General features: G+C 39.1%; 2 protein-coding genes across 6 annotated transcripts in view; one reads left to right on the top strand and one right to left on the bottom strand.

Moving 5' to 3' along the window:
* The window catches only part of LOC132106763 (zinc finger protein DPF3), a 217,038-nt gene that overhangs the window by 149,245 nt on the left and 52,994 nt on the right, over nucleotides 1-14,799 (top strand). The window lies entirely within an intron of this gene.
* The window catches only part of LOC132106760 (signal-induced proliferation-associated 1-like protein 1), a 94,094-nt gene that overhangs the window by 31,233 nt on the left and 48,062 nt on the right, over nucleotides 1-14,799 (bottom strand). For all 5 annotated transcript variants that reach the window (XM_059512738.1, XM_059512739.1, XM_059512736.1 and 2 more), the window contains one exon: nucleotides 1,898-3,607. In XM_059512738.1, the coding sequence (XP_059368721.1) occupies nucleotides 1,898-3,389 (1,492 nt within the window). In that variant the 5' untranslated portion in view covers nucleotides 3,390-3,607. The remainder of the gene's footprint in view (nucleotides 1-1,897; nucleotides 3,608-14,799) is intronic.

Below are 14,799 nucleotides of genomic sequence, written 5' to 3'. Positions count from 1 at the left end.
CTGCAACAAACATGTGAACAAACAATTTCCCAGAATTATTGCACATCGCTGTCTTTATATTCTTTATTGACGGATTGCACAGGTTCGATTGGCAATGGGCTTCTTCACACTGCTTGAACATGTGCAATTGTGCTTTTGAAGCCTACTGACCACGCGCACCTGTCGGCGCAGTCGTCTGCTCAGAGCCTTCGGCACACACTCTCCGATGGCGATTTTTACGTCACGCCTACCTAGCGGTCCATAGCAGACTCGCGGACGCGGAAAGTTGACAGAGGCTTTAAGATGCAGTCTGTAAGACACGCACGGGAGCATGACCTGATGCGTGACATTGCAGAAAAAGTGCGTTCACAAATGTAGCCTATGTCGATCCAAATATGGAAAGCACTTTCGAATTTAATAATATGAGGTTCTCCCCAGAGATCTTTTGCCACATTTCTTCAATTAGGGACGATTGCTGCGTAGTATATGGTGTTTTCATTTGCTTGAACTTCTTCAAGTGAGTTGCGACTATTGATACTGGGACTATTCTTTTTTGTATGTGTTCATTTGCTGGCATTCTCTACCTTTCTTTCTTTCTCCCTTAAAAACAAATTTGTTATTTCTGATGCTCAATTTTACCGAACTAATGGCTGTTGATGACAAAGTGCAAGCTTGTATGTGTTCGTAATGTAATGTGAGTAAGTCTGCTCATGTCTGAAAATAATTTATGAAAAACAAAATAATTTCACAAAAACATTAGGCTATAGCTTATATTTCTTTAGTAGCCTACATTTTTTTAATAACGTAAAAAATAAATTAATTGTAAAACTACAATTTTTTTATTTTTGGTGTGTTCAGCATATGGTGGGCCGCATTTGAATTAGTGACGGGCCGTATGCGGGCCACGGGTTGAGAACCACTGCGTTACATTGAAGTGAATAAAAAACAATATATTGGTATTTAATATTAAGGTAACACTTTGCAGTAAGGTTCCATTAATGTAAGTTAATGTATTAACTAACATGAACGAACAATGAACAATACATTACAGTATTTATTAATCTTTCTTAATGTTAGTTAATGAGAATACAGTTTTTCAGAGTGCATTAACTGTTAACTAGCACAACTGTTATTACAACTGTATTTTAATAATGAATTAGTAAATGCTGACATTAACATGAAATTAGACTAATAAATTCTTCGTTTGTTAAAGTAGTTAACTAATTAACCTTATTGTAAAGTGTTACCAATATTAATATAAATTTTGTCCAGTTTTTTTGTTACTTTCAGTAAAAGTGTGGTTATTTTATTGGCATTTACTTTTTTTAATTCAGTATCATAAAAATGTTAAATTAAAAAAGTTTTACAAAATAACTTTATATTATTTAATAAAATTATAAGAAAATCATTGCAAAGCATTTTCGGTTTTCAGCCAAGCGCATCCAGAATTTTCGGTTTCAGTTTCGGAGAAATTTTTTCATTTCGGTGCATCCCTAGATGTAAGACTACATATTTAATTTAATTTAATTTAAATTTAACAGTAATTTACTTTCAAATGCCCCAATTGCTTATGGTCTGAACAACTTTTTTGTACAAGTTCAAGTTGCACTGTAATACCATTATATATTGCAGAATATCGCAATATATTTACAATTGCAATAATATTGTATCGTGACAAGTATCATGATAATATCTTATCGTGAGGCCTCTGGTGATTCCCACCCTTAATTTTGGTAGGCATTAAAATGCCAAAATTGAAAAGTCAAAAATTCCGTTAATTTTGTTCCGAAGAAGAATGGAAATCTTACGAGTTTGTAACAACATGAGGGTGAGTAATTAATCACTCCTAGCACTCCATAATAGAAAAAATATTACCAGGACATCAAGTGTACCATTATTGCAAAATGTTAACACTCACCTCTCAAATAGAAGTACTTCCTGTAATAATAAGCACCCAAGTCCAAATGTTCTACTATGTTGTTCTTTCCACGATCATGATGGAGACTCTTGCCATCCTTAGGGGCTTCAAGAACAGCCACCCCTGCATTGCTAAAATGTGTGTTGGGAGCTCTTTCAGGGGATCCTTCTTCATCTCTGGAAGAGCTAGAGGCACCACTGCCGATACTGCCCTGTTTGGAAGGGCTGATGTTCCTCTCTCCTTCACCGCCAATTTCGTTCCGGAAACAAGGGCAGCTGAGGACCAAATCGTTGCTCTTGTCGTCACCTGAGTCTAGAGAAGGCCCGTCCTTGATGTTGAGCTCTTCCTGGCTTCCACAAGGGGAGCCATAACCCCCGCTTTGGGTGGACGAGAGAGAAGACGTAGTGGAGGCAGAGGCTGCGGCTGCAGCTGAGGCACCAGTGGTGGTGTTCTTCCGCTTCACAGCGCTTTGCCTACTCTGCACAGCCTCGTTCAGGTCAAACAGAATACTCTGAACATCAAAGTGAGCAAAACCTTTCTGGCAGACCCATGGTTTAGGAGGAGGAACCACGTCATCAGCCTTTCCGTCTTCCGCATCAGAACCCGCACGTGACGAATCCCCTTCGGCTTTGACGCTACGTAACTTGCGGAATATGGACTCTCCACCCGTCTCTGACTTTGAACGTCTCTTCATGTGTTTTTCTCTTTCTTTCAGGCGACTGGCAGGACTGCCACGAGGAGGACCAAGAGGTCCATCGGGCAAGTCGAGGGCAGTTTGTTTATGAACTACTGTCAGCAATTCGCTTAACTTTTCAGGGGCAGGGCTGCGCTGGTCCGGAGCATCGGTCTGATAGCCTTTGAGCATGTCGAAGAAGCTTTCGCCGGACACACCATGCTTGTCGATAGATGAGGTACTGCCGTACTCTCGATGCATGGGCGTCCATCCTGAGAAAGACCAGCCTTCGCTACCATCACCGTCCAGTTCACTTATGGTGATGTCACTGTTGCTGCGCTGCCGTATACGCCGCATACCCTTCCGGGGAGACCCGAGATAACCATCGGGTGAGAGGAAGCGATTGTCTTTGCCTTTGCTATGCATCTTGTTCTTAAGAGTGTTGTGAATGTTCCGCAGCATGGATGAGTCCTGAGGGCTGATCAGGTGACCGAGCTTGCTTGACAAGTTGCTCTGGGCACTTCCTGTGGTGGTGGAAGGGGAATCCGTCTCCACTGTAATGTGCCATACCCCACCTCCATTTCCACCCCCTCCTCCACTTCCTCCACTGCCGCCATCTTTCCTGGGGGGCCAGTCGGCGACCCTTGCTCGGACGCCCATTTTGGGAACCCCAGGCGTGCCAGTCAAGTGCGTGCTTTCACTGCGGGGGGGTGGCGCGCCTCCATTGGGCAAGCGCAGACGGCGAGTATAAAACTCATCTGTGGCGGGAACAGAGCCACCCACAGAGCGTTCAGTCTGTGAACGCTTTAGACTGGTCATGGTACGGTTAAGTGGCGGAGCTCAGCACTGGAGCATACCCGCAGTTTAGCTGAAATAACGAAGCTTGGGGAACATGGGCAGCCACTCAGCTGGAGAAGCCAGAGAATGGAGGCTAGATAATTGCACAATGAATGTGAACTTTAAGGTGAACCTGAATCAGGCATGTGTGCTGACCATTAGGTGATCTGATCTTCCTCCTCTCATCCCTTAAAGCAGAACTGAAACAGAAAAATGAGAACAGTATAATACAGTATTCATAAAATGGAGAAATAGAAAGAGGTAAATAGATGGGCAATGGATGGGACAAAGCTCTTTACGATGGCAACAACAACCACACAGCATCACAGAAATTAAACAGAATGGAAATACCCACCCATCATAACATTAAGTGTTTTCTCATGAGAGGTCAGTGGCATGTTTTATGTCAACAAGTACCAAGACAAAAAACATATTGCTTCCTTTAATTAACTAGGCAAGACAATTTTCAATGAAATTCATTCAACTCTGTGGAAAGAAAAGTGGTCAAATAATATTTATTTATTATCCACTTCCAGTCATTGTTCAGGGTGGCAGGCTTTTAACTGCAACACTGTTCATATACTTGCTTGTGCCAAAGGGCAGATTACACTACATAAATCAATCATGCCACCACCACCATGGAGAGCAAAACACTGGACAACTACAGACAAACCAAATAGACTGAGTAGATATCAGCATGTTGGTTCTGAGTATGATGCAACTGGGCAATAAGCAGAGATAATCAAAAGCAATTCAACAACTTTAAGTTAGAGGCTGCGAGTCAGCATTATTTGTCAGAACACTGGCATTGTAAGCTACTCTCCCAGGAAATAGTCCTAGTCCACAGTAAAATGCGCTGCATACTAGGGGTGTGCACGGATAGTCGAACATTCAAATATTCGTTCTGCTTTAATTATTAGATAAATAAAATTGATATTCGAATTTCACTATATTTTTGCTTGCCATAAAAAAAGAAAAAAAAGTCATTAAAACCTAATTGGTCACTTTCTGTGATTCTCCATGGCATATATGAAGATGTATGCAAGCAAAAAATAATTAATGAATGAATAAGAACCGCGTTCTTCTACAGTACTTCAAATATGCCGTGGAGAATCGCAGAAAGTGACCGAATTCAAGAACATTGTTGCGACATCTCTCAAGCAACGAATAAACACCGCTAACTTGGAGAATGCAGTGAAAACTCCTGTTCTCGCGTCCGCCCTATACCCTCGGCACAAATATCTCAGGTTTCTCGATGAAAACATGAGAGAAGTAAGAAAAAAAAACTTTGAACATTATCAGAACATTTTCCTTGATGCGAGTGGTGCGGATGCAGTCGCTGCCACCAACGATGAAGAGGATGCAATGCCCACTCGTCGGAAAAGGCTGAGCCAGTTCTTCAGCGATGATTACAGAGAGTCCAGCCGAGACGAGTGGGAACAGTTCTTGCTGGAGCCATGTATTCCACCAGATAAGGATCCCATTCAGTGGTGAGACGAAAACACAAAGTGCTTCATAAAACTTATTCGCTTAGCACACCGTTATTTGTGAGTCCCGCCAACGTCTGTGCCGTCAGAGCGCGTTTTCTCCGCGGCCGGCCTTATTGTTAACAGACTAATGTTCTGATTTTCCCCCGATCATGTTTACATGCCTGTGTTTCTTAAAAAGAATATGTAAAACAATAGGGAAAAAAAGCAAAAAAGATTTGCTGACAGTTTCAAAGTTAAGTGTAAGCATTCTGTACAATAGCCTAATTGCTGCAGGCTGCTTTACGTTTTTTCTTTGCTCACTTTTTTTTTTTTTTTTTGCTTTTAATCTGTACTTCTGTTTGTTTGCACACATTGTTAAAGGTTTTCAGCTACAAAACACGATGTGTAATGTTCAAGCTTATTGTGTGTAAGCTTGTTCAAAAATGACGGAAACAATAAATGTTGCTGAAAAATAACACCGGTCTCATTAAACTTAATTTAAATAAACGAATATTCGAATATTCGTTTTTTGTGAGCTCAAATATTCAAATGTGATATTTGCGGAAAACGCCCATCCCTACTGCATACATCTGAATATTTGGTTTGTACTGTTCTGGAACATTGTTGTAAATACAACTTAACCACAGATTTCTAGTTGTGTCCTCTTTCAGAAGGCCAAACAAAGTAGTTTCACGTTCACAACAAAATACAGCGTCTCCACAACATTGGCAGCAGCAGCAACAATTCTACAGCGATAATCAAATTTATGCCTTCTTTCTTTGCATGAACATTTGGGTGTTATGCAAAGCTTCCCACACAGTGACATAGACATGTGGGGGCGTATAAACAAGGCATTTTAGGAGGGCTCAGACAAGTCTTAACTTTTATAAAGATTATCTCTTTGGGTTTGAGACTTAACTCTTTGCAACTATAGGGACCTTATCTATTCACAAACAGCTTGTAACATTCCAAAGAGAAAGGAAAACTTGAAATTGCATCATATGACCCCTTTAACCTGGAAAACCCTTGACACTCTTACAAAATGCTTTAACCTTGTAAGAGTATCAACGACTAAACCTAAAAATAAGACCTGGGTTCATGGTCACACAGGTGAAATATGAATACAGCAGATGGCTCTACATGTGTACAAGGCCTCATTGCTTAAATTATAATGCACTACAGATGAACATTGTTCCCATATGACACGAGAAGCTCTGAAATGTCAGTTTTCTTTGGTTTCCTGGCAACCATCTGCCGAGTGTTGTGGTGCAGAGCAGCGGTGCCACTGGGTTAACCTTAATGGGAGAGCTGAAGCTCAATGACTACACACACCAACATAATCTACCACACGCACCACAGGAGAATAACCCTGGGAGAAGAGCAATGCTCCACGATGACACAGACATTTTGTAAAAGATTCAGACTATGAATGTACAGAGCAAAAAATATCAGATGAAAAAAACAAATGACCTAACATTCTGTTTGATGAAGGCATGTAGCACAAGAGCAAGAGTAAGCATTATTACTTCAGCAAAATAAAGAAATCTATTTCCAAACAGGGCGGTTGAATGAAACAATAGATATCCAGCTGAAATCACTGGACTTTTTTAGTTTATGAATCACATTTGTAGTGCTAGACTCTGTATGCGCTGATGAAAACATGAGATAATCTTCTTCCTGCCGGTGAGTTCTGACCTCCCAATGGCTGGAATGGGTGTGTAGAGCGCCGGGTGTGGTGGCACACCAACCCCAACACACACTCGCACACACTGTAGATGAGGTCACGGGTATTTCCATTCTTTGACAGAGTGCTTTTCCTTTTCTGTCTGTTCACAATCAGAAATCATGCTGTAATACATTTTGGAGATTGCAGCACAGGTGCTTCTGCAAGGCCGAAAGGAACTCTGTGGCTTAGTCATACACAGCTGCCAAATTATAGCCCAAAGTATGACAGATGGGGGCAGCGCAAGCTGATAGATCCCATGTAAGCAGCTAATGAGACAGATACCGGTGACGAGCATCACGAAGGAGACTGTGAGCAGGGCAGAGATGACTAACACGGCAATGAAAACTTGAACTCTGAGAACAAATCTCTGACAAAATGTGACCTTATAGCACAAGACTTTATAGAAAGAAAGACACAAATATAGAAAACAGCTTTTAGATATAACAATCTTCCCTTACAAAATAACATTCAGAGATTCTGGGGTTGGCAAACATTTTTGAATCTGAAAGAAGTCTCCCATTCATTTAAAAACAAACCCAGTAAAACAGTAATATTGTGAAACATTCAAATATATAATTATTTACAACAATAATTTTCCCTGAATGTGAATACATTTTCACAGCTTAACTTTCAGCAGTCTTCAGAGTCATGTGATCCTTCAAAAATCATTCTAATTTAGAAATCATGCCGATTTGGAGCTCAAGTAACTTTTTTTTTTTTATGAATAGAAAGTTCAGCATTATGTAACAATGTAGTCTTTACATTTATGTAGCCTTAAGTATTTACTGTCCTTTTGTTTAATTGCAGCTTTGGTGAATATAAGTACTGAGAGAGAAAAAACAAAAGCAAAAGGAGTACATTCTTTATAAATTTTAATCTTACATTTTAGATATAGGCTACACAGCTCCTACTAGTAGAAAACCATTTAATATTGTTTATGTCACATTTCCAGTTCACCAAGTAATTATCTACCTGTAACCTGAAGCACCCTTAAAGGAATTCCTATCAATCCAAGCCTAAACTTACATCCCAGCTTTAACAACTACACTAATTGGTTTGCACTTGACAAACTGAATCAGATGTGTTAGCTTAAGCTGGAAACAGTAGAAAAACATTATGTTGGGGTGAAAACAACCGTTCAAATGAGACCTGTAATAACCAAGTGTATGGTTAGAATGAAATAAACGAAATCTGAATAAAATAATGAATGGATATTGAATTAAATTCATGAAAGAATCTGGATAAGGCTGAACTAAAATAAACCAAGTAGTACAAACCTTTATAGAAAAAGAGAGCCGAAAAAAGATCTGTGGAAACAAAATACACCCTCTCTGTGACCCCTAGACTTAGGCTGCCTGTTTTCCCCCGCTTTGCCTTTAAGAAATGCTTGTTTCAAAAGTAAAATGAGCAACAGCACTTTTCTCTACAAAGGCACAGGATGTGAGACTCAACTCCAATATAGTTTTAACACCCACCTACTTCAATAACATTCACTTTGCAAAGCTTGCATTACCATGACCGATTCAGAAAGCAGTTGATGTTGAAATTAAGGGCACAAACATTTAGTCAGATGAAATGTACAGAGATCATCTGACTTTCTCTTCATTACCTTACTGTGATTGGGCAGATCAAGTTTCTCATAAACAAGTTGGCATCGCTAATGTGTAAATGTTTATGATCATGTGGCGATGCATTCATCAACATTACAAAGTAGAGGAACATTTTGAGTAAAGTCGATTTTAATAAATACTCTTTTTGGTTTGGGAAGGAGGCTGGGTGCTCACGTTTTCACAGTACATCATAATTTTCCTCCCAAAAGATTGAGGAGGAACTGGTTCCTCTTTAGATGACCCCTTCAACAAAAAAAAAACTGCATAAAAATATGCAAGATTTTTCATAAAGCAAAAGATTAAGTACCAAAAATGTGATGGCTGTAAGTCATAAAAGAAATGGTAGGATTTCCAACCACAAGGAAGGAATAAAGAACGTCTGGAGGCTTGGATGAAATGTGGTAATGGGCTGAACTCACTTGAAATCTTTCTGCAAAACCAAGTAAGGAAAAACAATAGTGTTGAACACACAAGAACAATTATAATTGCAGCCTTTCAGACAAAAGGACAACCGTTTTTTTTTTTTTTAGAAAAACAACATCCTCCACAAAAGCTCAACAAAACTGCAGAGAAGTGGAGAAGTCTTCCAAGAAGACTTTTTGGACCTTTGAAAAGAACAAAGGAACATTCCTTATTCATTCATTCAAGACCTAGCACAAAACCAGCACAAATGTAAGGCTCTATATATTCTGCAATGCCAAAACCATGAATGGCATCACAGAATCCAGTCATAAAAATTAAATTTACTGTATAAAGCAGAATGTCACAAGATACAGATATATATATATAATAAATAAATCTGGAATGAATGAATGAATGAAGAATTCAAAAGTTTAACCAATTCTTAAACTGTTGAAGTGTGAAGAATAAGTAGTATATTGTTTAAAACTGAACACAGGATTTTTTTTTTAGGCCCTACAACTGGCTTTGTCATTTCCTCTCTTCCACAGCCACACTATCTTCCCAACTGTAAAAAGGCAAAAAGGCACTTTCTCTCACCCCGTCTTCACCTGGCTGGCTAATGTCATGATCCATTTTTGAGTCACACCTTCAGGCCACGAAAAGACAACACCTGTTGTGTGAGGTGTGAGGACCAGTCGAGACGCTTGGCTCAGACCACCCCTCTGCACACAGCTGTGGCCTGACAGGAGGATGATTAAAGCTTCAGCATGTGACTCACCTCATTCCAGAGAGAAGAGAGCACAAGGGGGACTGTCAGGAGGCAGACAACATGTCTTCGTCTCTACTCTGATAAATAACTCCCACAGTATCAATAGCGACCTGAGTTTCCTACTGCAATGTCCTGTTATTTGAACTTCGTAGAGCTGGAAAGAATGTGAATGATGTGGTTGTTGCGGTAACTATCTCATTCCTTTACGCTTCAAAGTGCACTTCAGGTCAAAGGCGGGGCGGCATGAGAGTCTATGAAATCTGCTACAGACTAGAGACTATCTGCAATAACTTTTATACTGTGGCCCCAATTTTTTTTTTTTTTTTTATAAAATCTGATCTGACATCAATCAGAAAACTAACTGCATCAGAGCAAATAACAAAACAAATAAAATAATTATAAAGTAATCCTAAGTAATTATAATTTTTTCTCACAACATAAATGTACTTTATGAAAAAAAGGTAAATAAAAAAAGGTAAAATATATTTTGTTTTATATGTAATATTTTGTCTATCGTTGATTACAAACCAATTACAAAAACAATATTATACATGTTATATATATATAAAATGCAATTCTATTCAAGGTTGTACCAAAAAGACTGTCCCTTATGTACTGCAAATCATTTTGAATGAAGTATACATTTCAAATAATCATGTTACCATATCACTTTAACATTAACATTTATGAAGTGCAGGGCAACATCCAAAACAACCCTTTTGACTCTGTTTCTAACAGACAAAACCTTCTTCCTTTCAATCACTAATTCTCCCCCCAAATTCTACCGTTTCAATGGCAACCTGTGGTGCATTTCAAGTTATGAATTAAGGAGAAATGTGCTTCTGTTTTGATGTGTACAACTAGGAACACATAGCCAGATTTGCAAAAGCAAGACAAAGTGGCAAAGCTGATTTCTTGTCCTCAGTTATTTGCCAGGCAGAAGGTATTCTGCCTCATTTTTCTTTTTTTGTGAGTGACTACATTTAAAAGGCTTTGATTTTGTGTGGGCAAAGGAAGTCATGAGCAACAACATAATCCTGCATTAACACAATATTTAATGGCAGAAAAATGTACAAAAAGACACAGGTTTGTGCTGCCTGGTGGTTGATGATAAAACCCCTCATTTTTCATCCATCATCCATGTAAGATAGTGTTTACCCACTAAAGAGGAACCACTCGGCTGACTGAGGCTGATGTGGTCTCCCACGCACCACCACATTTTCCTTGCCTTCATATTTCTTTTTCCTCACACTCGCCCTCCTCCCAGTCTGTCTGTCCATTTCTATAAATTTTTGTTTCTCAATGCAGAAAAGACATGAATGACAGCATGGTTCTCACTTGATCTACTGGGCCAATGATGCATTGCTACTACATCTAATCATCCATCACAAAAAAAATCTCTTATGGCCATACATTTTTATGGAGACGGTGATATTTCAGAGTTCCCACCTATTAAGAAAGGAAAGAATAAAATTCCCAACAAAAATCTTCATTTTAAAAATAAAAAAATCATTTTAAAATACCAATATCAACCTAATTAAACATGGAGCATAACTAAAAACATGGATATTCACTACAGAAACTAATTACAAATAATTATTAAATGAATTAATTTGTAATTATTATTTATAACTTTGCCAGACTTGGAAATCAGATTTTCTTTTAAATTTTTGAGTAATTAATAAAATTACTCTAATAATTAAATACTTCTATTACTTCTGCTACTATTACCTCTAATAATAAGTATTTTTATTTATTTATACACATACATTTATGCATTTAGCAGGCGCTTTTATTCAAAGCATACACATACAGTCGTGGCCGAAAGTTTTGAGAATTACATAAATATTAGTTTTCAAAAGGTTTGCTGCTAAACTGCTTTTAGATCTTTGTTTCAGTTGTTTCTGTGATGTACTGAAATATAATTACAAGCACTTCATACATTTAGAAGGCTTTTATCGACAATTACATAACATTTATGCAAAGATTCAGTATTTGCAGTGTTGGCCCTTCTTTTTCAGGACCTCTGCAATTCGACTGGGCATACTCTCAAACAACTTCTGGGCCAAATCCTGACTGATAGCAACCCATTCATTCATAATCACTTCTTGGAGTTTGTCAGAATTAGTGGGTTTTTGTTTGTCCACCCGCCTCTTGAGGATTGACCACAAGTTCTCAATGGGATTAAGATCTGGGGAGTTTCCAGGCTATGGACCCCAAATTTCAACATTCTGGTCCCCGAGCCACTTAGTTATCACTTTTGCCTTATGGCACGGTGCTCCATCGTGCTGGAAAATGCATTGTTCTTCACCAAACTGTTGTTGGATTGTTGGAAGAAGTTGCTGTTGGAGGGTGTTTTGGTACCATTCTTTATTCATGGCTGTGTTTTTGGGCAGAATTGTGAGTGAGCCCACTCCCTTGGATGAGAAGCAACCCCACACATGAATGGTGTCAGGATGCTTTACTGTTGGCATGACACAGGACTGATGGTAGCGCTCACCTTTTCTTCTCCGGACAAGCCTTTTTCCAGATGCCCCAAACAATCGGAAAGGGGCTTCATCGGAGAATATGACTTTGCCCAAGTCCTCAGCAGTCCATTCACTATACTTTCTGCAGAAGATCAATCTGTCCCTGATGTTTTTTTTGGAGAGAAGTGGCTTCTTTGCTGCCCTTCTTGACACCAGGCCATCTTCCAAAAGTCTTCGCCTCACTTTGATAAAAAAATATATCAAATTTTTGAACAAGCAGCATAAAACTTTAATTTAAATGCAGCAATTCATCAGAGGTGAGCAGCATTCATTTCCAAATGCACCAAAGTGAGTCTGGACTAATCTCCGAGGCGGTGAAGCTTTGTCATTTCACCTGTGATGCACGCATCAGAGATTAAAAAAGCCAGCAGATTTCCTCCCCTCTGTCTGCGTGATTGAGCCCTCAGCACATGAATCATCAGCCGGCAGAGAAAGGAAGAATGAAAAGCAGAGCTCGCTGCTAGTCTTTTTTAACAGCGGTGATCATACGTACAAACAGACATTGCTAATTCATTGGTGACTCAGCTGTACACATGACAAGCTCACACACTCTACTGGGGATCTTGGGTAAAAATCAATACCAGCCAGTGATGGAGTTTACCTCTGCAGTATGTGTGAGAAAGTCTGAGTTATGTGCAAGCTCCAGGAACTGATAAAACCAAACAAAAAATCAATTGAAAATGGCCTGAAATTGTTCATGAAAGATTTATTTATTCCACAAATAATATCACCATTTTCCAAAGCCTTTCTTAGTTGCCTATTCAATGGACTTTCATCAACCGAAGCTCCACTATAGATTTGACTCATTATTAATAAACACAGTGTGATGGAGGTTTGTTCTTGGGTCCAATCACACAAATCTTGGTCACTGAGAGAGATAAGACCAATAAAATGATAAAAATCAGTGAAAACTAACAAAACTTAGCCAAAAAGAGAGAAAGCTGAAAAAAGGTTCTTTCTCTTTCGCTCGCATAATTGACAAGTGATCAATCTAATGCACAGTATGCAGTATGACATTAAATAGGAAAGCTGTTCTATCCACTCTGAAATTCACTGACATTTCCTAAATACACATTTACAACACACCTTTTTTTATATACAAAAGCTAGCACCATCATCTATAAATAAACTGAGGTAAAATGCTCAGCAAGGCCATTTTAAAAGGCTTTATTCAACTAAACAAGGCCACTTCCTGTGAAAACGAAAGAGTGGTATGTCCGCAGAGCAGAGGACATCGATTCACAAGAACTTTCAGCTGGAGCTGCTCTCATGGTCTCCACTACAGTGAAAACCTCAGTCAGTGCAGCTGCAGGTATTGTTTGAAGAAAGGTAATCGAAAGCCAGGATACACCGTGGGAAGGATTGTCATTTATCATTTATATGACATGATCCCTAACCTCTGTACTACACAGAAAAGTTTAGCAAAAAAAGAAATGTGGTTTGCAAGCTTAATTAATTAATTAGCTTAAATTTATATTAAATACAAAAACAATATTTAATAAACCGGTCAAATAATATCAGACAATTTTCTGATTCAATGATGATTTTATTCAGCAAGGATGCATTAAAGGTGCAATAGGTGATTGTCTTTAGAAACATTTTTTTGTTATGCTGGTTGAAAGTCTCTTCACATCCCTATAGCAAACATTAAGTTAAGTGGTCTTAATGTATTTATATATTCTGTGGAAGGCATAGGACCAAGAAATGTACATCCAATCAAAACGCTCGGTCTGAGCATTATAAATGGCTTTCCTACCTGCCTGTCAATGTATGTATCTGTATACCTCTGCGCAACATTTTCACGCAGACAGGATACTTCATAAGTGCATGCATGCATTCTGTGCAGTACTACAGACAATAGCTATAATGGCAGAAAAACATCAACAACCCAGTCTTCCTTCCTGGTATTGCAGTACTTTTAAAGTTTTCTCACTGGAGAATGACACATGATGTAGCCCCGCAGTTACCAATTCCAGTCCTCGCGCACATATTTTGCATGTTTCACTTAGTTAACACACTCGATTCAGATCGATACCAACTGGTTAGAAGTGAGCTACATGAATGAACTGTGTTCCGATTCCATTGCTCCCGAGGGGTTTACTTTACTTTAGAACATGGTCTGGAACTGGGAACCGCTGATGTAGCCCATTGTAGTAATGTTGTCTCTGGTATTGTGGTCTGTGAGCATAAATGCGTTCAGGCGGCGTGGCATTGGACGGTGATTGCAGGGAGAGTGTGAAGTTCGCTTTCAGTGCTATCCGGCTAATGTTAGCATTTTCCATGATCTACTATTGCATCTTTAAGTTAATCAAAATTAACAAAAAATACTTTTACAGTGTTACTGTAAAAAAAAAAACAAAGAAAAAAAATGCTGAAATTACGGTCTACTTTTACTACTAAGAAGAAACAGCCAGCAACAGAGAAGGACAGCAGCTTGTGAGTGTTTTGTCTTGGTTTCTCATTAGACTTCTGTGTGATCGTCATTGCTAGGAAAGTTTTTGGTTTAAATTGTGTGTGTCTTACCCTGGTAAATACGTGCTGAAAGTGGGGCTTGGTTTTGCGTTTGCCTATCGCGGGACTGCCCAGTTTCGATCTGCTAAATAGTGAGGCGTGGCCAGCTGACTTCAATCACAGGTAATCAGGCAAATACAAAAGTGGTAGGTTTCGCGGCAGCGGTCGCGGCAGCCCTCGTGTGAATCCTCCTCGTGTGAAGACCAACGAGGGTAAAGACCATCGACTCTACCTGCGCGACTCCACCGAGCAAGGACACCGACAGGGCACTTGAGTATTGCTTTTTGCCCCTTTCTTTACTTTTTGTATAGCTTTTCCTCAAATATTTCTTACACTTGTAGTCACTATGTGCTTTCAGATCTCTACTATCACTACTA

Source organism: Carassius carassius, chromosome 27 (assembly GCF_963082965.1).
Source record: "Carassius carassius chromosome 27, fCarCar2.1, whole genome shotgun sequence".
Taxonomy (NCBI): Eukaryota; Metazoa; Chordata; class Actinopteri; order Cypriniformes; family Cyprinidae; genus Carassius; species Carassius carassius.
The sequence above is the reverse complement of the archived record's forward strand: the minus strand, read 5'-3'. Positions and strand labels throughout refer to the sequence as shown.